The sequence below is a fragment of the Giraffa tippelskirchi genome, chromosome X, assembly GCF_054371585.1.
Source record: "Giraffa tippelskirchi isolate mGirTip1 chromosome X, T2T-mGirTip1v1.2.pri, whole genome shotgun sequence".
Classification (NCBI taxonomy): Eukaryota; Metazoa; Chordata; class Mammalia; order Artiodactyla; family Giraffidae; genus Giraffa; species Giraffa tippelskirchi.
In genome coordinates, this window is record NC_137289.1 from 153,070,990 (window position 1) to 153,095,101 (window position 24,112).

General features: G+C 49.5%; 1 protein-coding gene across 3 annotated transcripts in view; it reads right to left on the reverse strand.

Moving 5' to 3' along the window:
* LOC145536415 (acetylserotonin O-methyltransferase) overlaps positions 1 to 15,276 on the reverse strand; it is a 34,055-nt gene extending 18,779 nt beyond the window's left edge. For 2 of the 3 annotated variants that reach the window (XM_081565762.1, XM_081565760.1), the window contains exons 1-4: positions 14,902 to 14,970; positions 11,941 to 12,115; positions 8,794 to 8,923; positions 8,127 to 8,195 (exon numbers count right to left, since the gene is read on the reverse strand). In XM_081565762.1, the coding sequence (XP_081421888.1) occupies positions 8,127 to 8,195; positions 8,794 to 8,923; positions 11,941 to 12,115; positions 14,902 to 14,970 (443 nt within the window). Of the gene's footprint in view, positions 1 to 8,126; positions 8,196 to 8,793; positions 8,924 to 11,940; positions 12,116 to 14,901 lie in introns of all 3 variants that reach the window. The other variant, XM_081565761.1, reaches the window with a different exon arrangement.
* Positions 15,277 to 24,112: the final 8,836 nt, after the last annotated feature.

Sequence of the window (24,112 nt, forward strand, 5' to 3'; positions counted from 1 at the left end):
GGAAACAGAATCCTCCTCCTACCACCTGGGAATGCCAAAGGTGACCACTGAGGGCGGCAGAGTGGGTGCTCCTCAAACAGTTACAAAAGGGAGAGAGAGAGACGGAAACTGGAGCGCTCTGTAACACCACACACAAAGAATCTGCCAAGAGCGTAAGAGCCTCATGGAAGGACAGGTGCTGTGAAACTCCTGGGGGGAATACAGGCGGGACACATTCTGACATCCACCATGGAAGGTTCTTTCTGGACCCACCCCTTAGAATAATGGGGCTTCCCCAGTAACACAGCTGGGAAAGACTCCGCCTGCAATGCAGGAGACCCCACTTAGACTCCTGGGTGGGGAAGATTCCCCTGGAGAAGGGACTGGCTACCCACTCCAGTATTCCTGGGCTTTCTCTGGTGGCTCTGATGGTAAAGAATCCGCCTGCAATGCAGGAGACCCCGCTTTGATTCCTGGGTGGGGAAGATTCCCCTGGAGAAGGGACTGGCTACCCACTCCAGTATTCTGGCCTGGAGAATTCCATAGACTGGATAGTCCACGGGGTCGCAAAGAGTCAGACAGGACTGAGCGACTTTCACATAGATTAATGAAAAATAAACCAGAAGTGAAAACAGGACCCAATTAACCTTAAAAACGTTTACACAGCCAGGACATCCTCAAGGAAAGACAAAGCCCTAAAATGGGGGGAAGAAAAAAATACATTTTCAAATGAAGATAGCCTCCAGAAATTCATCCCCAAAACATACAAATAGCTCCCACACCTCAATGTCAAAAACACAACCAACCCATGAAAAATAAAAAAAGGGCCAAAGATGGAAATGCATATTTCTTCCAAGAAACTATAGAGGTTGCATTAGATTCATGAAAAGTGCTCAACACCAGGAATTATAAGAGAGAGGCAAATCAAATTCCAATGAGGTGTCACCTCACACAGTTGAGAATTGACATGGTCAAACCCACTACACACATCCAAAGCTGCAGACGCAGTGGGAGAGCAGGGGGCCCTCCTCCTGGGACGCTGGTGATCCACACAGGCCCCGGGCACCGTGGAGGACAGCGTAGGGGCGCCTTAAACAATGAAAACCAGGACGAGATGGGAATATCCCCTAAGACCGCACACAAAGACGCACTTCGGAAAAGACCAAGATCTAAATCAGAGGTCAAAGACTGTGAGCTTCTGGAGGAAAATACAGGCAGGACAGGTTTGCCATCCACTCAGAGTAAGGAAATACACACCCAAAGTGAGAAAACAGGATCTAGTTAACCACAAAAGAATTTGCACAGCACGGGGAATCCGACATGCAAAGACAACGCTCAGAATGGCAAACAATCTTTGCAAACCAAGATGCCCACGGAAAACTCGCGTCCGAAACACAGAAACACCTTGTGCGGCTCTGTGTCAAAAACACACACATGAAAAAAACAAGAAATAAAAGGGACATAGATTGAAATGGGCATGTCTTCCGAGAAGGCGGAGAGATTGCATTAGGGACGTGAAAACGTCCTAAGCATCACTGCTTATTAGAGAGAAGCCACTTAAAAGTCCAGTGAGGTATCTTACCACTGTACACCTTGCCCATTTTGTGAGAAATGGTCCGTGAACGAGGCGGAAGAGGATGGAGGTCCTTCAGAATCTAAACTCAACACGGAAGCATCTTAGGACACGGTCACCCCGACCACGGGCGTAGATCCAGAGAAACCCCAGGTTTTTCAAAACCTAGGTACACCCGGGAGATCACAGCCGCGCCAGGAAAATGACCAGGACACGGAAGCAGCCGGAGTGTTTGGGCCAGGTGAGCGGGTAAAGAAGGTGGGCCACACAGACACCGGGGGCCATTAACTCAGCCACGAACAAGCAGGAGAGGATGCCATGTCCAGCCTGAGGGAAGGAAGCAGAGAGGATCAGACCTAGAGAAGCAAGGGAGGCGGGGAGAAACAAGCATCATAGGAGACCACCTGTGGCCGGAAGCTAAAAATGGATACAAACGAACTGCTCTACCCAATAGAAACGGACGTCGGAACAGAGAAGAGAAACTTACGCTTATAAAAACAAAGAAGTCAGTGATGCTTGCTAAGTCGCTTCAGTCGTGTCCGACTCTGTGCGACCCCATAGACAGCAGCCCACCAGGCTCCGCCGTCCCTGGGATTCTCCAGGCAAGAATACTGGAGTGGGTTGCCATTTCCTTCTCCAGTGCATGAAAGGGAAAAGTGAAAGTGAAGTCGCTCAGTCGTGTCCAACTCTTAGCGACCCCATGGACTGCAGCCTACCAGGCTCCTCCATCCATGGGATTTTCCAGGCAAGAGTACTGGAGTGGGGTGCCATTGCCTTCTCCAACTTAGTGATGAGGGATCCATTAAGAGTTGGCTAATAACACACAGATTTGTGCGTGCTGAGCGGCTCAGTCGTGTCCAACTCTTTGCGACCCCGTGGACTGCAGCCCCGACAGTCTCCTGTCCGTGGGATTCTCCAGGCAAGGATCCTGGAGTGGGTTGCCATGCCTTCCTCCAGGGCATCTTCCCAACCCGGGGATCGAACCCTCATCTCCTGCGTTGCAGGCGGATTCTTTATCCTCCCAGCCACCAGATTAATATAATCAAACAGATGATCAAACAGGACCTGCTGAAGAGCAAAACAGCATCTACTGAACACTAATCACCTATACAGAGGGGGAAAAAAGAAGAGATAAACATCTCCGTATGATGAAATCCAAGTTCCTGTATGCCTGAAACCAACATCGCACAAATGAAGTGTTCTCCAATATAAACTAACATTTCTACGACAAACAAAAGTGGGGGAAAAACAGTTTATGGAGGAATGCTGCCAGCTCGTGGCTGGGTTTTCTAAGGACAAATATAAAAGCTGTGTTTATTGGCTTTAAATTGAGGGCAGGAGGAGAAGGGGACGACAGAGGATGACATGGCATCACTAACTCGATGGACATAAGTTTGACAAAACTCCAGGGGTTGGTGATGGACAGGGAGGCCTGGCGTGCTGCAGTCCACGGGGTCACAGAGTTGGACACGACTGAGCAACTGAACTGAACTTTCACAAGGTCCGCTGGGCTGTCAATAAATTGTAACTGCCCTCCAAAACTCTCCTAAGCAGTGGTCACAGAAAAAGAACTGAAAACAACTCATAACTTTAAAAAAATCACATGAAAAGAGCTCAACATCTCTAAATATTACAGAAAGGCTTATCCAAACTGATACGCGCTCTCACCGCCCAGCAGTCAGAGTGCAACACAGGAGGTAACGGACCCGAAGAGCATTTGCGCAGCAAAGGAAAGAAAAAGACCAGACTCAGAATGGGAAGCAATATCTGCAAATGAAGGCACCCACCCGGGATTCCTGTCCAAAACGTAGAAACGCCACGTGCAGTTCGGCATCAAACAATACAAGCAACCCAAGGAATGAACGGGTCCAAGACAGAAACGCGTATTGCTTCCGAGAAGGCACGCCGATTGCCATCACACATGGGGAAAGGTGCGCAGCATCACAAGTTCTTAGAGAGAGGCAAGCCCACAGCGCGGTGAGGGATCACCTCACACGGGTGAGAACGGCCGTGGTGACACGTCTACAGACGTGAAAGGCTGGACGGGCCGTGGGGAAGAGGGAGCCCTCCTCCTCTGATGCTGGGAACGTAAGCTGGTGCCAGTCGCTACGGAAGGCGGTAAGGGGTCCCTTGAACAATGAAAATCACGATGAATTTAGGATACTCCGTAACGCCACACGCAGAAAGAAACTCCGAACAGCGTAAAGACGCTAAGGACACACACGGTGAAATCCTTGATGAAAACATATGGATAACCCTCTTGAAGGCTTCCCTGAGAGCTCAGCTGGTAAAGAATCCGCCTGCAATGCAGGGGACCCTGGTTCAATCCCTGGGTTTGGGAAGATCTGCTGGAGAAGGGGCAGGCTACCCACTCCAGTATTCCTGGGCTTCCCTGGTGGCTCAGCTGGTAAAGAATCCGCCTGCAACGCGGGAAACCTGGGTTCGATCCCTGGGTTGCGAAGATCCCCCAGAGAAGAGAAAGGCTATCTACCCAGTATTCTGATGTAGAGAATCCCATGGATTGTACAGTCCATGGGGTCGCAAAGAGTCGGACACGACTGAGCGACTAACAGTTTCCCTTTCTACTGTAAAATAACAATGAGAATACAAGAAAAGAAAAACTAACGGGTGATGAAGAAATGCTGCTGCCCTCTGGCCGTTTCTGCAACAGCGACCTTAAAAGCCATGCTGGGCACTTAATATTCACAAGGTCAGAAGGGCTGTAAGTAAACAACCACTGCCTTCCCACAAGTCTCCTAGCGGTGGTCAGAGAACAAGAGTTCAAACCCAGGGAGGAGATGTACGAAGCCAAGTTTAACAGGTACCTTTAACTCACATGCTTTGAGAAAAATCACAGGAAATGATGTCAAAAAGGCTAAATTTTAGGAAAATGGGTGTAACAAGTCCTACCAGGAAGCACCGTACGCCAATGAGAAGGGCCACTGTCAAAAACTCTCAGACATTAAATGCTGGAGAGGCTGTGGAGAAAAGGGGACCCTTCTCTTCTGAAGCTGGCAATGTAAATTGCTGACAGCCACTATGTATGGATGTGAGTTTGACCATAAAGAAAGCTGAGCACCAAAGAACTGACGCTTTTGAACTGTGGTGTTGGAGAAGACTCTTGAGAGGCCCTTGGACTGCAAGAAGATCCAACCAGTCCATCCTAAAGGAGATCAGTCTTGAATATTCATTGGAAGGACTGATGCTGAAGCTGAAACTCCAGTACTTTAGCCACCTGATGTGACGAACTGACTCTTTGGAAAAGACCCTGATGCCGGGAAAGATTGAAGGCGGGAGGAGAAGGGGACGACAGAGGATCAGATGGTTGTATGGCATCACCGACTCGATGGACATGAGTTTGAGTAAACTCTGGGAGTTTGTGATGGACAGGGAGGCCTGGCGTGCTTCGGTTCATGGGGTCACAAAGAGTTGGACACGACTGAGTGACTGAGCTGAACTATATATATTAGTATAATGAATAATCAACAAAAAGAAGAAAACAGGACCTCATCTACCTGAAGAGCGTTTGCACAGCAAAGAAAACCCTAAATGAAAGAAACAGACAGTGTTCAGACTGGGAAAAAGTATTTGCAAATGAAGACACTCACAAGAAATTCAATTCCAAAACTTTAAAAGAGTTTGTGCATCTCAATATGACAAACACAGACAATCCAAGAGAAAAAAAAAAAAAGATGCCAAGGATCAAAATGGACGTATCGTCCAAGAAGGCATACAGGTTGGCATCAGCACGTGAAAAGATGGTCAGCATCAGAATTATTAGAGAGAAGCAAATCAAAACCCAATGAGGCATCACCTCGAACAGGTCCGAACGGCCAGCTTCAGTAAGATCTAGAGACTACGTGCTGCAAAGGGCGGAGGGAAAGCGGAATCCTCTTGGTGGGGAGCTGAACTGGTGCAGGAAACGTGGAAAACAGCATGGAGGTTCCTTACAAAACGTTAAGCATCCAGAAACCGTACGATCCAGTAATCGCACTTCTGGGCTCAGATCCAGAAAAACATCATCTTTCAAAATAACACACACCGTCCTGTTTTGGGGGCAGCACGATATACAATGGCCGAGATACTGAATCCGCCAAAAAAAAACACGTCCATTGACAGAAAAATGAAGGCAGAGTGGTAGGTAGACCTCTGTACAGGAATACGGCTCACCCACAGAGCGGAAGGGAATAACGCCACTGCCAACAGCGTGGATGGACTGAGTGATGGAAGTCAGAGACAGACAGACGTTACATAACCATGACAGGGGATTCTAGGGATTCACTCGAATGAACCGATTCACACACCAGAGCCAGACTCGGAAACTGAGTAGTAAGTTATGTGTGAAAGGCGCTCAGTCGTGTCCAACTCTTTGTGACCCCAAGGACTACACAGTCCATGGAATTCTTCAGGCCAGAACACGGGAGTGGGTAGCCTTTCCCTTCTCCAGGGGGTCTTCCCAACCCAGGGATGGAACCCAGGTCTCCCGCATTGCAGGTGGATTCTTTACCAGCTGAGCCACCAGGGAAGCCCAAGAATACTGGAGTGGGTATCCTATCCCTTCTCCAGGGGATCTTCACGACCCAGGGATGGAACCCAGGTCTCCCGCATGGCAGGTGGATTCTTTACCAGCTGAGCCACCAGGGAAGCCCAAGAATCCTGGAGTGGGGAGCCTTTCCCTTCTCCAGGAGATCTTCCCAAGCCAGGGATTGAACCAGCTGAGATACCAGGGAAGCCCAAAAGCAGTATGACTATCAAAAAAAAATGTTATGGGAAAGTGACAAATGAAGGGTTAGGAATTAATGTATACACGCTCATATATACGAAATTGATGATCAAAAAGTCCGTGCTGAATTGCACAGGGAAGTCTACTCAGCATGATGTAATTACCTCTGTGAGAAAAAAAACTCGAAAAAGAATAAACCTCTATGTATAACTGAATCAAACTCCCAAACACCTGGAAAAAAAAAAAAAAACCCACCACGTGGAAAATCAACTCTACTCCAATATAAAGTAACAATGAAAATATAAAAAAAAAAACAGGTGGACATGAAGAAATGCTGCCACCTTGTGCCCGAGTTTGGAACAACAACTTAAAGACTGAGGCGCTGAAGGGCTCTAAGTATGAAACTGCGGCCCCCCAAGAAGTCTTCTGGGGTGGTCAGCGAACAGAACTCAACAGTGGGCAGAGGTGCAGGAACCCAAGTTCAAGAGGTACCTTTAGGTCACGCCCTGTTAAGAAAATCACATGAAAACATGTCAGCATCACTAAATATTCAAAGTGTTAGATGCTCAGTTGTGTCCGACTCTTTGCAACCCCATGGACTGGAGCCCACCGGGCTCCTCTGTCCATAGGACTCTCCAGGCAAGGATACTGGAGTGGGTTGCCATTTCCTCCTCCAGGGGATCTTCCAGACTCAGGGATCAAACCCAGGTCTCCTGCATTGCAGGCGGATTCTTTACCATCTGAGCCACCAGGAAAGTTGCTGAATATTAGGGAAAGGCAAATCAAACCTACAACAGGTATCATCTCACACCGGTCAGAACTGCCACTATCGAAAACTCTACAAACATTAAATGTTGGAGAGCTCATGGAGAAAAAGGAGCCCTCTGCAGTTTTTCTGGGAATGTATACTTGCACAGGCATTATGGAAAACAGTAAGGAATGTTCTTTAAAAACTAGAAATAGACCTATCATACGATCCTGTGATCCCACTGCTGGGGCATATACCTGGAGAAAACCATAATGAGAAAAGACATGGACACTATTCACAATAGCAAAGACATGGAAGCCACCTCAATGTCCATCAGCAGAGGAATGGAGAAAGAAGATGTGGTACATGCATAGGGTGGAATATTAATCAGTGGTTACAAAATGAAATAATGTGTATATTTGCATAACTGAACCACTTTTACTGTAGAGCAGAAATTAATGCAACATTGTAAATCAACGCTACTGCTGAAACATTCCAAGCAACCTAGATGCCCATCAACAGACGAATGGATAAAGAGCTTGTGGTGCATATATACAATGGAATATTACTCAGCCATGAAGAGGAACGCCTTTGAGTCAGTTCTAATGAGGTGGATGAACCTGGAGCCTGTTACATAGAGGGACAGAAGTCAGAAAAACAAATGTCGTATCCTGACACATACTTACGGAATCTAGAAAGACGGTACTCGTGAACGTATTTGCAGGGCATCAGTGGAGAAGCAGACATAACAGAACAGACTTACGGACCCGGGGAGGCAGGGAGGAGGAGAAGGTGGGAGGTATGCAGAGAGCAACACGGAAACATACGTCACCATATGTGATGCAGAGAGCCGCTGGGAATTTGCGGGAAGACTCGGAGCTCAAACAGGGGCTCTGTGACAGCCTAGAGGGGTGGGATGGGGAGGCGGGTGAGAGGGAGGTTCAAGGAGGGGACACAGGTAGACCTATGGCTGATTCATGTGCGTGTCTGGCAGAGACCCACACAATACTGCAAAGTGACTATCCTTCAATGAGAAATACACACATTTAATTATACAACGTGACTGCAAGCAGGACGCTATCGGAGTGGGTGAGGGGCGTGACCTGTAGATGGCAGAAAAGAGCTCCTCGGACGGGATCCCGAAGGCTTTCGGGTACTGGTTCCTCCCTTCCCTGAAAACAAGGAGGAGACCGTCACTCAGGCCCTGAGACGTCACTGCACACCGTTAACGCACGCTCCTGCTCACAGACCTTACCCTGGCACCCCAGATGGCATCCCGCTGCAAACAAGTAACCCAAGACTACTCAGGAATTGTTTTCTAGTTTGCAGTTCAGTCCAGTTCAATCGCTCAGTCGTGTCCGACTCTTTGCAACCCCCCTGGACTGCAGCACGCCAGGCCTCCCTGTCCACCACCACCTCCCTGTCCTTCACTAACTCACGTCCATCGCGTCGGTGATGCCATCCAACCATCTCATCCTCTGTCGTCCCCTTCTCCTCCCGCCTTCAGTCTCTCTCAGCATCGGGGTGTTTTCCAAAGAGTCAGTTTTTCACATCAGGGGGCCAAAGGATTGGAGCTTCAGCATCAGTCCTCCCAGTGAATATTCCCGGTATTTCTATTATTATTCCATCAGCCCCACCTCACATCATCAGGCATTAGATCCGGGAGTCTGGAGACCCGTGCTATAAGAAACCTACCATGTTGATTCCTGGGTCGCCCTGAAACCAACCCGCAGGCAGCCCTGGGGACTCAGGGGTGAGACTGACGCGCACCTCACAGCCTCGGCCAGGTGGCGCCAGCAGACGTAAGTGGTCCTGCCCGTGTACAGGAGCATGTCCCGCTGGGACTTGGGGCTGCCTCTGACCAGGTAGGTGCTGGCGAGCTCCGCGTTTTCATACACAGCTGACAACACACAGAACGGAGGGGAAAAAAACAAACGTTAGAGACCCAGGCGTCGCCAAGATGCCAACAGCGATGCTGGCAACATCCTGATGGAAACATAATTCTCTCCGGGGACTGGAGGAACCCCGGCGGCTGGACCCTCGTCCCGAGGGACCGGCTGACCCATGGTGCAGGGGCTGCGTGTGCTGCCTGCTGCCTTCAACTGCGGTAAATCCCACGGAAAGATCCGATGTGACAGATGGAAAGGGCCAGCGAGCCCCAGGGTTGTCCAATCCCTTAGTTGCCTCCGACTCTTTGAGGCAATTTGAGACCCCGTGGACTACATGTAATACGTGCCCACGGGGCTCCAATCCTTTGGCCACCTGATGCAAAGAACTGACTCATTTGAAAAGACCCTGATGCTGGGAAAGATTGAGGGTGGGAGGAGAGGGGGACGACAGAGGATGAGATGGTTGGATGGCATCACTGACTCCACGGACATGAGTTTGAGCAAGCTCCGGGAGTTGGCGATGGACGGGGAGGCCTGGCGTGCTGCAGTCACGGGGTAGCAAAGAGTCGGACACGATGGAGCGACTGGACTGAACTGAATCTGTTCACTGTTTCTGCCCAATCTGTACCTGCCAAATGCTTGCGGGGCTCCAAGGGGTCCCCAGGGAGACAGAGCTGCAGCAGGCAGTCCTGTAACCTGGTCTGTGAGCCGAGCATCCCAGCGTCTCCTGGCCGGCTGGTTAGCCCATACCCCGACGTGCCTACCCGAGTCTGTAGGAAGAGCAGGCTCCTCCCACCCCCAGGAGCTTCCCCTTGAACGTCCGCCATCCTCCACAGGTGTGTCCTGGCCGGACCGCAGCCCCCACAGCTGAGCACCGTCAACCCCAAACCACTATCTTCCTGTTCAAGTTAACTCACCCTCACTGTCTGCATCCCGTAAATCCAACGGGGACGCACGTCCTTGCTTCAAGAAGAAAACCCATCACCTGCGCCTGCCATCGCCCACCCACCACTGTTCTGTCAGACAATGGTCCCTACACTTTGCAATTCCACAGATTCACAAGATTCTAAAAACAAACAAACAAACACACAAAAAAACCCACCTGAGTGACCGAGATAGGGCTTACCACTTTTAATTTTGCAAGGAAAAGGGCATTAAAAGTAAAAACTGGCAAGGACCAGTTTCCGTAAGAGAAAAGCAGCTTCAACACCAAAACAAGAATCTGACCTTCACACAAAGGGCAACCCTTGAAAAGGAGCAATTGAGCATGATGGAAAATTACTCCCGTGTAACTTTCTGGTCACATTTTTGTCTTGTTCCTTGGATAGTTCATCCAGGGTTTCAGTGCAAACACCAGCCTGTGGAAACTTCCTGATCCACAGTCAGGAAATGACAACCCAAGGTTGGTACCTGGTTTTGGCCATCTGTTTTTGTCAATAAAGCTTTACTGGAACCTCGTTCCCGTCACTTGTTCTGCTAAAAAGCTTTATTGCAACTCTGTTTCACCACCTGCCTGGCCAATAAAGCTTTACTGGAACCCTGCTTCACCACCTGCTTTGCCAATTTAGCTTTATTCGAACTCTGTTCCACCCCCTATCTGATCAATAAAGCTTTATTGGAACCCTGTTGCAGCCTTTGATCAATAAAGCTTTATTGGAACCCCATTCCAAACCTGTCTGGTGCAGAAAGCTTTATGGGAACCATGTTCCACCACCTGTGTTGACAATAAAGCTTTATTGGTATCCTGTTCCAGCACCTGTTTGGTCAATAAATCTTTATTGGAACCTTGTTCAACCACCTGTATGGCCAATAAAGCTTTATTGGAACGTTGTTCCACCACCTGTGTAGCTAATAAAGCTTTATTGGAATCATGTTCTACCACCTGCCTAGCCAATAAGGCTTTACTGGAACCTTGTTCCACAACCTGTTTGGTCAATAAAGCTTTATTGGAACCCTGTTCCAGCACCTGTTTGGTCAATAAATCTTTATTGGAACCTTGTTCTACCACCTACCTGGCCAATAAAGCTTTACTGGAACCCTGTTCCACCACCTGTTTGGTCAATAAAGCTTTACTGGAACCTCGTTCCCGTCACTTGTTCTGCTAAAAAGCTTTATTGCAACTCTGTTTCACCACCTGCCTGGCCAATAAAGCTTTACTGGAACCCTGCTTCACCACCTGCTTTGCCAATTTAGCTTTATTCGAACTCTGTTCCACCCCCTATCTGATCAATAAAGCTTTATTGGAACCCTGTTGCAGCCTTTGATCAATAAAGCTTTATTGGAACCCCATTCCAAACCTGTCTGGTGCAGAAAGCTTTATGGGAACTATGTTCCACCACCTGTGTTGACAATAAAGCTTTATTGGTACCCTGTTCCAGCACCTGTTTGGTCAATAAATCTTTATTGGAACCTTGTTCAACCACCTGTATGGCCAATAAAGCTTTATTGGAACGTTGTTCCACCACCTGTGTAGCTAATAAAGCTTTATTGGAATCATGTTCTACCACCTGCCTAGCCAATAAGGCTTTACTGGAACCTTGTTCCACAACCTGTTTGGTCAATAAAGCTTTATTGGAACCCTGTTCCAGCACCTGTTTGGTCAATAAATCTTTATTGGAACCTTGTTCAACCACCTGTATGGCCAATAAAGCTTTATTGGAATCATGTTCTACCACCTGCCTGGCCAATAAAGCTTTACTGGAACCCTGTTCCACCACCTGTTTGGTCAATAAAGCTTTATTGGAACTGTTAGAGCACCTGTTTAGTCAATAAGCCTTATTGGAATCTTGTTCCACCACCTGTCTGGCCAATAAAGTTTTATTAGGACTCAGCCCCGCCCACCTGTCCCTCTGCAGCGGCTCTGATGCTCCAAAGGCAGAGATGAGTGCCATCTGCAGAGACCATGTGGCTGGCCCACCAGGCTCAGAAGACTTACTGTGTGGCTCTTCCAGAAAAAAAACAAAAAACAGAAAACTGTGCTGAGGGTGCACCTTGAAAACGCCTTCTTCCAAACAGCCAGGGTGCTTACCTTTTCCTCCCCTCACGTCCGCTTGCAGCAGCTTCAGGGACACACAGGTGTCCAGCAGCAGCTCTGTCCCCCGGGGGCTGGCGCCCAGACGTGAAGACACTGCCGCTGAGTCCAGGGGCTCCGGGGCCTCCGCCAGGAGCTCAAACACCCCCAGCTCACAGGCAGCAAAGAGAACCTCGGGGCAATGAAGCCAGAGTCAGCTTTAGTTCTCAGAAGACTCACGCTCTTAGGAGGGTGAGTCAGACAGAGAAGGAGAAATAGCGCAAGACATCCCTTATATGTGGGATCTGTAAGGAAACGACACAAATGAACTTACAGAACAGAAAGAGGCTCACAGACTCAGAAAACGAACTTATGGTTGGTGGGGAAAGGATGGTTAGGGAGTCTGGGATGGACATGGACACACTGCTGTATTTAACATGGAGAACCAATAGGGACCTGCTGGACAGCACAGGGAGCTCTGCTCAATACTCTGTAATAACTTTATGGTTCCCAGGGGGAAGGATGGGGGAAGGGATAGTCAGGGAGTCTGGGATGGACATGGACACACTGCTGTATTTAACATGGAGAACCAGCAAGGACCTGCTGGACAGCACAGGGAACTCTGCTGAAGGTCATGTGGCAGCCTGGATGGGAGGGGAGTTGGGGGGAGAATGGATACATGAGTGTGTATAGTTGAGTCCCTTTGCTGTCCACCCGAAACCATCACAACATTGTTCACTGGCTATACCCCAATATAAAATTAAATGTTTACATTAAAAAGCCTGTATCCATTCCTGTTAAGACTGTATTAACTCTTATTCTGTTCAGATTGCATCTACTCTTCTTAAGGTTCTGTTAATTGTTATCCTTAACAGGTTGCGCAAAGTCTTACTATATTAAGATTGTATTAAGCTTTATCCTCCTAAGATGGTATCAGCTCTTGCAGTGAGCTTAATATTCACTCTAATTCTATTAAATTGTAATCACTCTTGTTCTATTGAGATGTCATGAACCGTCCATTAAGAGTGCATTCAGATTTTTTTCTGTTAGGGTTTTATTAACTCTCCTTGTACAAAGGCTGTATTCAGTTGTATTCTATTAACACGGTATCAGTTCTGACCCTGTGAAAGTTGTGTGGATTCCTGTTCAGTGAAGCTGGCATGGCCTCTTACCCTGCTATGATTATACAAGCTCCTGTATTCAGGTTTTATTCGCTCTCTGTTCCTGGGTTTCAGCAGACAAGCACATCTGGGGCTTCCCTGGTGGCTCAGACAGTAAAGAATCTGCCTGAGTTTGATCCCTGGGTCGGGAAGCTCCCCTGGAGGAGGAAATGGCAACTCACTCGAGTGTTCTTGCCTGGAGAATCCCATGGACAGAGGAGCCTGGCGGGCTACCGTCCATGGGGTTGCAAAGTCAGACACGACTGAGCGACTAGCACTTACCCTACTATGGTTGTATAAGCCCCTTCACTCTGTGTAAGAAGATTTTATGAAGTCTTCTTCCATGTCACTGTGTTACATTTTATTGTCTTAATGTTGGATGCACTCTTATCCTATTGAGATATTATCAACCCTCATTCCATTTAGGTTGCATTCAGGTTTTTTCCATTCATATTTTATTAGCTCTCCTCGTACGAAGGTTGTATTCAGTCATATTCTATTAAGATGGTATCAGCTCTTATTCTGTTAACAGGGTATTGACTCTTATTCTGTAAGGCTGTAGTACGTTTTATTCTCTGAAAGTTGGGTGCGCTCTCGTTGGAGATTTTACCAATTGTCCTATTGAGGTTGTATTAAGTTTCATCCAATTGATACGGTGTTGGCTTTTCTACTGAGGTTGTATCAACTCTTATTATAGCAAAGCTGCAATCCCTCTTGTCCGCGTGAGATGTTTTGAACTCATCCTACTAAGGTTGTATTCAGATTTTATTCGATCGAGTTTTTACATTATTTTTATTTGTTTACTTATTACTCTCCACCAGGTCTGAGTCATGGCACGCGGGGTCTAGTTCCCTGACCAGGGATTGAACCCGGGGCCCCTGCGTTGGGAACGCAGAGTCTTAGTAACTGAACCCCCAGGGAAGTCCTTCTACTGAGTCTCACTCAGTCTGTCATCGTACTCAGCTTGTATATACATTTATGCTCTTAACACTGGATTCACTCCTGTTCTATCGAAATATTTAAAGTTAATTTTACAGGAGTACAGAAGCTTTACAACGTTGTGTTAGCCTCTCCTGGACAGCAAAGGGAATCAGCTGTCGTTTACACATATAGCCCCTCTTTTTTTGGCTTTCCTCCCAATGTAGGTCACCACAGATCACTGCATCGAGTTCCCTGAGCTGTACAGCAGGTTATCATCAGGCATTTATTTTAGACACACGACCAACCGTGTATATGTCTCAACCTGTCTCCCAATCCATCCAAGATTTTATTAAGTCTGTTGTTCTGCTCAGGTTCTATTAAGTTTTATTCTCAGCGTTGGAGTCACCTTTGTTCTATTGAGATGCTATTTATGAACACTCGGTTTATATTAAGTCTTATTCTAGTAAGATTGCATGCACTCTTGTTTCACTAACACAGTGAAAAAAGGGTTAGTCACTCAGTCATGTCCGACTCTCTGCGACCCCGTGGACTGTAGCCCACCAGGCTCCTCCGTCCGTGGGATTCTCCAGGCAAGAATCCCGGAGTGGTCTGCCAGTTCCTCCTCCAGGGGATCTGCCCGACCCAGGGATGGAAGCTGGACCTCCTGCGTTCCAGGCCGATTCTTCACCTAATGAGCCACCAGGGAAGTCCCGACGAGTGTCAGTCTGAGACGCCACTCCAGGAGGGTCAGCACATCCCTTGAAAGGCCCCAGGCCGCGATGGCCAAGCTTCTGCCCGTAGACACGCTCAGAGTTCCAGCACACTCTCACCCCCCCCGGAGGAGACCCCGTCCTCACCTCCCGGCAACAGAACCCCAGCCGGTGGGATCTCTTCCTACCTGGGAGACCATGAAGCCGTTGGCGTATTCCTTCAGGAGACGGTAGCCCTCACCCTCCTGGGAGCACATCGTCCTTCCGGGCCGGTCTGGCTTGGAGGGAGCCCGGCTATCTTAGCTTTGGGCTGCACCAGACTGTGAGCCAACTGGGCACATGGCCAGGGCGTCACTGCTGAACCCGCAAGCCTGACGCCGGGGAGCGAGCCCGAGACGGATCATTCTAGGTGATTCCGTCAGCCTGGTGAGGGGATGAGGGAGCTTACGGGGGACCCCTGGGGTTGCTGTTCACGCCTTCTGTCTCTGATGAGCACACAGCCTGAAAATCGCCTGTCACTCCCAGCCCACCCCTCCCCCCATCCTTGTACCATCAGCGGTGCAACTGGTCCCAAACCCACATGCCCACAAATCACTAGAGATGATGCCTCACTGGATGGACTGAACAGTCTCTGGGCCCGTCATATGCGGGGGACAGGTGTATTAATTATCTGGATGCAGCCGTAACAAATGACTGCAGACTGCGGGCTTAAAACAACAGACACCTGTGCTCCTCCAGTCCTGGGGGCCAGACGTCTGAGCTCCCTGCAGAGTCTCCAGGGGAGGCTCCTCCCCACCTCTTCCGGCTTCTGGGGGCTCCGGGCATCGTCCCTGGGCTGGTGGCCGCCTCCCTCCCGTCTCCCCTCTGTCTCCATGTGGCTTCTCCTCTGTGTCCGTGTCTCTCCTCTTCCGTGTCTTATAAGGACCTTGTCATGGGGTTTAGGGCCACCCCCATCAAGGAGGGCCTCATCTCAGACCTTCACTCCATCACCTCTGCAGAGAACTTTTGTCCAAACAAGGTCAGGTTCTCAGGTTTTGAGGGTGAGGACATGGACCGCTGTTCGGGGAGCCGTGCTTCAACCTCGTACACCGGGGTGGTCAATGCATCCCCCTCTATCAGGGTGATCAGTTATTTCCAGGCATTTCAATTGCCAGGGACCGTGGTGAGCCACGCTGTTGCCAGAGGAAGCCCAGAACCTGCCCTGAGCTGGTGTCCTGCCGTGGGCCACCCCAGCCCCACTGGGGATACACTCTCTCTTTCCCAACCATCTCTGACGCTCAGCTTCCTAGACCCCCACTCCCTACCACAGGGGCTCCCCTGCCCTCTTCCATCCTGAACCCCAGCAAGCAGGACCTCAGTGTCCGCTGACCACGCTGTACCTCATGCCCTGCTTCTGGGGACGCCCTGCTGGATTAGGGGCTGGGGGAAAGCTACAACTATGAACCCACGCTCTGTCTCGGAGAGGTCCTCTTTGCTTCGTGGCTGGGCAGGCGAGGGTTCCAATAAAGCTTTATTGACACAAAAAGGTGGTGGAACAGATACCCATAAAGCTTTGTTGACCAGACAGGTGTTGGAACAAGGTTCCAATAAAGCTTTATTGACAAAAAACGTGGTGGAACAGTTACCAATAAAGCTTTATTGACCAGACAGGTGTTAGAACAAGGTTCCCATAAAGCTTTATTGACAAAATAGGTGGTGGAACAGGGTTTCAATAAAGGTTTATTGACAAAACAGGGGGTGGAACAGGGTTCCAATAAAGGTTTATTGACAGAGAGCCTAAAGGAGAAGGCGCAGGGGGCAGGGGGATCCTCGGGAGGGACCCGCAGGAAGACAGAGCGACTGGCTACCGAGTGCATTTGCTTGATTAAACCGCCAGCTGCCCCTTCTCAGCCAGATCCCCTGAGGCTGTGGAATCAATCCCGGATCTTCACTTAAGGCGATCAGTCTAGTGATGAGATGGAGGGTTGAAGAGGATTAGCCCGACCTGAGACTGAACCGTGAAATTCAAGGTCGGACCTTGGACACACTCTTCCAGGAGCAGAAAGTGTTAACCGACCAGGGTTTCTTGGTCTCCTTAGTCAACAGAAACTGATCAGGGACGACAGAGGATGAGATGCTTGGATGACATCACCGACTCGATGGACATGAGTTTGCTCAAGCTCTGGGAGTTGGTGATGGGACAGGGAGGCTGGCTGTGGGGTCGCAAAGAGTCGGACACAACTCAGCGACTAAACCACCAGTAATTACATGAGAAATGGTTGCATCGATTCCAAAATGCACATTAAAAAAAAAATGTTTTTTTAAGGGACTTCACTGGCAGGGCAGTTTCCACTACACGGACACAGGTTGAATCCCTGGTTGGGGAATTAGAACTCACTTACTGTGGGTGGCCAAAATACAGAAAAAAAAAAATAAAACAAAGACATCTAACATCTCTGAAACTAGGATGTTGCTCTGGGTTGAAGACTGTTCACCTAAAATTCCTGGGTGTCTGCAGCTGTGATGGAGTGAAGGGTCTGAGATGAAGTCCTCCTGGATGGGGGTGGCCCTAAACCCCACAACAGGGTCCTTATAAGACACGCAAGAGGAGAGACACGGACACAGAGGAGAAGCCACGTGGAGACGGAGGGGGAGACGGGAGGGAGGCGGCCACCAGCCCAGGGACGGACGCCCGGAGCCCCCAGAAGCTGGAAGAGATGGGGAGGACCCTCCCCGGAGCCTCTGTAGGGAGCTCAGCCCTGGGACCCCTTGACTGCAGACGTCTGCTCTCCTTTTCGCAAGAGTGCCCTCAGTTCAAGGGTTAACTTTGAAGAAACTCCACGCTCCTACTTCCTACCGCAGGGGCCTTGCAGGGAATCAACGTATGGATTTTTAAATAGCATTTATTTATCTCCCTGCACTGGGTCTTAGTTGTGGCCTGCGGAATCTTCGATCTTAGGGGGAGCATGAGTGTTTGTTAGTTTCCCCAATGGCTCAGCTAGTAAACAAAATCGGCCTGCAATGCCGGAGACACGGGAGACGAGGTTCGATCCCTGGGCGGGGAAGCTCCCCCGGAGGAGGAAATGGCAACCCACTCCAGCACGTGCGTTAGTTGGTCAGCCGTGTGCAACTCTCTGTGACCCCGTGGACTGTAGCCCACCAGGCTCCTCAGTCCATGGAATTCTCCAGGCAAGCATACCGGCGTGGGTTGCTCTTTCCTTCTCCAGGGGATCTTCCCCACCCGGGAATCAAACCCACGTCTCCTGCGTCGGCAGGTGTATCGGTGAGCCACCAGGGAAGGACCCGTGTCCTGCTCAAAGTGAAGCTTAAAGCCGCTCAGGTGCATCTTTGAACCCTGTCTCCTGCATGGCAGGCAGATTCTTTACCATCTGAGCTACAGGGAAAATCCCCATGGACAGAGGAGCCTGGAGGGCTACAGTCCACGGGGTCGTGAAAGGGTCGGACACAACTGGGCAGAAGCACACACAATGAGTGTTTCTTATTTAAGCCCCCAGCTCGTGGCCATTTGTCACACGCACCCCAGAAAACCCATACGGATTTATTACTGAAGGAGGAAACAGACAGAACAGGCTCCGTCTTGAAAGCAGGACTCCATCTCGGGCCGGACTGTGGGCTTTGAGCTCTATGCCCAGTGTCGATGGAAACGACATACCGGCTGGAAAACCAGGACCCCAGAAGGAAGAGCCCCAGGGCTCTCCATCGCCTAAAAGGATACCCTAATTATCTGCGCAACCAAATAGAATCATCAATTCTACTATGCTTATTGGGGGATGACCGCAGGCCTACTGATAACTGTCCACTGTTAACCACCTAGGCTTAAGGCATATGAATCACGGGTTAACTTTGTATCTTTCTTTTGCTTTGTTCAGACTAGTTTCAGGGAATTTGGGGAGGGGGGTTTGGGCACGTACACTTAGAGCATATAAGGTTTTCACAAAACCTGGTCAGGGTCCTTGGCTAAGAGGAGACTCTGCCTGGGGCCCGCGGTGTAATCAACGGCACTGCACTCTCTGCATCGTCCCCCCGAGTGAGTTTGTCTCCCGGAACGCGGGGCTACATTACGAGTAACTACAGGGTCACAGGGCGCTGGGGGACGGGTGGACGGCGGGGTTCATCCGTCCAAGGGGGAACCCGCAACTCTTGTGTCTGACTCATTGCAAAGGACCCTGATGCTGGGAAAGATTGAAGGTGGGAGGAGAAGGGGACGACAGAGGATGAGACGGTTGGATGGCATCACCGACTAGATGGACATGAGTTTGAGCAAACCCTAGGAGTTGGTGATGGACAGGGAGGCCCGGCGTGCTGCCGTCCATGGGGTCGCAAAGAGTAGGACACGACTGAGCGACTGAGCACCAACAAAATTGCACATAACGTAAAACTGTTTTAAGTGAACTCGCAAGATCTCAGGCCTTTCACAGTGCTGTGGAGAGATCACATCTACCACACCACATTCTCAACCCCACCAAGGAGACCCTGTCCCTGTTAAAAGTCACTCCTCATCCTCTTCCTCCCGTCCTTGGCACCACGAACCCACTTCCTGTCTCTGTGCATTTGCCTGTTCTGGACGTTTCCTATCAATGGAGTCACACACCGTGTGTCCCTGTGTCTGCCTCTCTCACCCTAGTGTGTTCAGGGTCCACCCACGCTGGAGCCTGTGTCTGAGCTTCACTCCTTCATATCCCACTGTGTGCATGGACCACACGCTGTTTATCCATTTGTCCACCCATCCACTTATCCACCCACCCACCTATCCATCAATGCAGCCAACCAGCCGTCAACCCAGCCATCCATCCATTTCTCCACTCACCCACCCATCCATCTACCCACCCACTTATCCATCCATCCACCCACCCACCTATCCATCAACCCAGCCAACCATCCATCAACCCAGCCAACCATCCATCAACCCAGCCATCCATCCATTTATCCACTCACCCACCCATCCATCTACCCACCCACTTATCCATCCATCCACCTATCAACCCAGCCAGCCATCCATCAACCTAGCCATCCATCCATTTATCCACTCACCCACCCATCCATCTACCCACCCACTTATCCATCCATCCACCTATCAACCCAGCCAGCCATCCATCAACCTAGCCATCTGTCCATTTATCCACTCACTCATCCATTCATTCATCCACCTATCCACCCATCCATCCACTCACCTATCCATCAACCCAGCCAACCATCCATCAACTCAGCCAACCATCCATCAACCCAGCCATCCATCCATTTATCCACTCACCCACCCATCCATCTACCCACCCACTTATCCATCCATCCACCTATCAACCCAGCCAGCCATCCATCAACCTAGCCATCCATCCATTTATCCACTCACCCACCCATCCATCTACCCACCCACTTATCCATCCATCCACCTATCAACCCAGCCAGCCATCCATCAACCTAGCCATCTGTCCATTTATCCACTCACTCATCCATTCATTCATCCACCTATCCACCCATCCATCCACTCACCTATCCATCAACCCAGCCAACCATCCATCAACTCAGCCAACCATCCATCAACCCAGCCAACCATCCATCAACCCAGCCATCCATCCATTTATCCACTCACCCACCCATCCATCCACCCACCCACTTATCCATCCATCCATCCACCCACTTATCCATTTATCCATCCACCCACTTATCCATCCATCCATCCACCCACTTATCCATCTATCCACCCAACCTAGCCATCCATTCTTCCATCCACTCACCCAGCCATCCATCCACCCACCCACCCATCCATCCATGCCCCTGGGTGATTTCCCTACTCATGGCCATTGTAGACAGCACTGTTATAAAAAATTGCTGTACGAGTCTTTCTCGGACAACTCTTTCCACGTCTTTCGGGCGTACGCATAGGAGTGGGACAAGCAGGTCCCACGGAATTTCTATGTTTGACTTTTTAAGCATTAGTCGCTTAGTCGTGTCCGACTCTTTGCGACCCCATGGACAGTAGTGTCTGTCCATGGAATTCTCCAGGCAACAATACCGGAGTGGGTCGCCATTTCCTTCTCCATGTTTGACTTAAGAAACTGCTAAACTGTTTCCCACAGCAGCTGCCCTAGTTTACCTTCCCACTAGCAGTGTAAAAGGAGCCAATCTCTCCACATCCGTCTGCACTTTTCCCCCTTGTATTATCATCAGCAACGACAGTGATAAGTACTACTGCTATCCTAGTGTTTTCTTTTTTAAGTAACCGTTTTCATTTTTTTCAGTCTGGAGACTGGACAGCGGGATGGTTTAGCTTGCAGCCCTAAAGCAAGAGGGGCCGTGGTTGGATGTTCTCGGAGGTCATCACCTGGTATCGGCTACCTGCGGCTCCTGTGGTGTCTGAGCGGGTGTGGGGGCCCTAGGAATAAGAGAACATCCCTCAGGGTCCCGGAGGCTGCACGTCCAAGATCCTGGCGGGGGCATATTCAGCGTCTGGTGAGGGCTCCCCCTGGTTCTAGGGGGTGTCTCCTCACTGTGTGCCCCCGTGGTGGGAAGGACGAGGGAGCTCCCTGGGGACTCTATGAAGACGCGCACAGGGGCTCCACCCTCATGACCTCGTCACCTCCCAAACGCCGCCCCCGCCCCCCACCATCACCCTGGGTGGGGTTCCAAGGACCCACCGTTGGTACCAAAGTTCTCCGATGTTAAAGTCCCATAGTTCCACCTCCTGCATCTGTGGTTCTGTATCACCGGATTCAACCAAGCTTAGATGTAAACACTGGTCTCAGTCAAGGTTGGTGGAATCTGTGGATGTCGGACCCATATACTGAGGTCCGACTGCAAGAACGCCAAGTGGTTTTCTGCGCGCATGCGTGCTCAGTAGTGTCTGACTCTTTGTGACCTCACGGACTGTAGCTCACCAGGCTCCTCTGTTCACGGGATTCTCCAGGCAAGAATATGGAGTGGGATGCCATTTCCTCCTCCAGGGACTCTTCCCGACCCAGGAATAGAAGGTGAATCTCCCGGGGCTACTGCATTGCAGGCAGACTCTTTACCGCTGAGTCACCGGTAAAGTTACTGGTTGTCTGAGGAGGCTGTGCAAATAGCTCAGGAAAGAAGAGAAGTGAAAGGCAAAGGGGAAAGGGAAAGATATACCCAATTGAATGCAGAGTTCCAGAGAACAGCAAGGACAGAAAAGAAAGCCTTCTTAAACGAACAATGTAAAGAAATAGAGGAAAACAACAGGCTGGGAAAGACTAGACATTTCTGCAAGAAGACTGGTGCCATCAAGGGAACGTTTCACGCAAGGACGGGCATGAAAAAGCGCAGAAACGGGAAGGACTTAACAGCAGCACAAGAGATGAAGGAGAGCGGCAAGAAAACACAGAAGAACTACACACAAAAAGAGCTTAATGACCCGGACAACCACGACGGTGTGGTCACTCACCTAGAGCCGGACAGCATGGAGTGTGAAATCAAGGGGGCCTCAGGAAGCATCACTACAAACCAAGCTAGTGGAGGTGATGGAATTCCAGTTGAGCTATTTCAAATCCTCAAAGAGGATGCTGTGAAAGCGCTGCACTCAATATGCCAGCAAATCTGGAAAACTCAGCAGTGGCCACAGGACTGGAAAAGGTCAGTTTTCATTCCAATCCCAAAGAAGGGCAATGGTAAAGAACGCTCAAACTACCATACAATTTTACTCATTTGACATGCTAGCAAGAATTATGCTGCAATTCCTTCAAGCCAGGCTTCAGCAGTAAGTGAACTGAGAACTTCCAGACGCTCAGGCTGGGTTTAGAAAAGGCAGAGGAACCAGAGATCAAATTGCCAAAAACCACTGGATTACAGAAAAAGCAAGGGAATTCCGGAAAAAACATTTACCTCTACTTCACTGACTATGCTAAAGCCTTTGCCTGTGTGGATCATAATCAACAGTGCAAACTTCTTCAAGAGAGGGGAATACCAGACCACCTTACTTGCCTCCTGAGAAATCTGTGTGCAGGTCAAGAAGCAACAGTTAGAACCAGACATGCAACAACGGACTGGTTCAAAATTAGGAAAGGAGTACATCAAGGCTGTATATTGTCACCCTGCTTATTAACTTATATGCAGAGTACATCATGAGAAATGCCAGGCTGGATGAAGCACAAGCTGGAATCAAGGTTGCCAGGAGAAATATCAGCAACCTCAGATATATATATGATACCACTCTAATAGCAGAAACTATAGAGGAACTAAACAGTCTCTTGATGAGGGTGAAAGACGGGAGTGAAAAAACTGGCATGAAACTCAACATTCAGAAAACTAAGGTCATGAGATCCGGTCCCATCACTTCAGGCAAATAGCAGGGGGAAAAGTGGAAGCAGTTAACAGATTTTATATTCTGGGCTCCCAAGTCACAGCAGACAGTGACTGTAGCCAGAAACTAAAAGACGGTTGCTCCTAGAAGAAAAGCTCTGACAAACCTAGACAGCATATCAAAAAGCAGAGACATCACTTTGCCGATAAAAGGCCCATATAGTCAAAGCTATGGTTTCTCCAGTAGTCACGTACGGGTGTGAGAGTTGGACCATAAAGAAAGCTGAGAGCCAAAGAATTGGTTATTTCCAACTGTGGTGTTGGAGAAGACTCTTGAGAGTCCCCTGGACTTCGAGGACATCAAACCAGTCAGTCCTAAAGGAAATCAGTCCTGAATATTCATTAGAAGGATTGAGGCTGAAGCTCCAATACTTGGGCAACCTAATTTGAAGAGCCAACTCATTGGAAAAGACAGTGATGCTGTGAAAGACTGAAGGCAGGAGGAGAAGGGGACAACAGAGGATGAGATGGTCGGATGGCATCACGGATCAACGGACATGAGTTTGAGCAAATCCTGGGAGACAGTGAGCGTGCCGAAGTCCATGGGGTGGCAAAGAGATGGACACGAATTAGTGACTCACTCAAACACCACTCTCTTAGAACCAGGGTCCCTGCAGGGGCCCCAGCACCTTCCCGCCACCTCAAGGTTAGAAAAGAACCACTTTCTTTCCGTCACTTTTTCAAAATGACAGGTGGCTCAGACAGTAAACAATCTCCCAGCTGGTGCGGGAGGCCAGGGTTCAATCCCGGGATTGGGAAGATCCCCTGGAGGAAGAAACGGCAACCCACTCCAGGATTCTTCTTGCCTGGAGAACCCCACGAACAGAGGAGCCTGGCGGGGCTGCAGCCCACGAGGTAGCAAACAATTGAATACAACTGAGTAACTAACACTTTCACTTGCAAACAAATCAACTGCCTCTCAGGACCCATGTTCTCCTTTAAGGAGCTGTTAGGGTAGTAACAGCATGTGAAACGGACATTTACAAATCACCAAGTGATTTCAAACATGCTCGATTATGCTCAGCTAGTGACACAGCCTTTGTTTTTTGAAAACAAAAAACCCCACGTAAGTATGGGAAACATGAG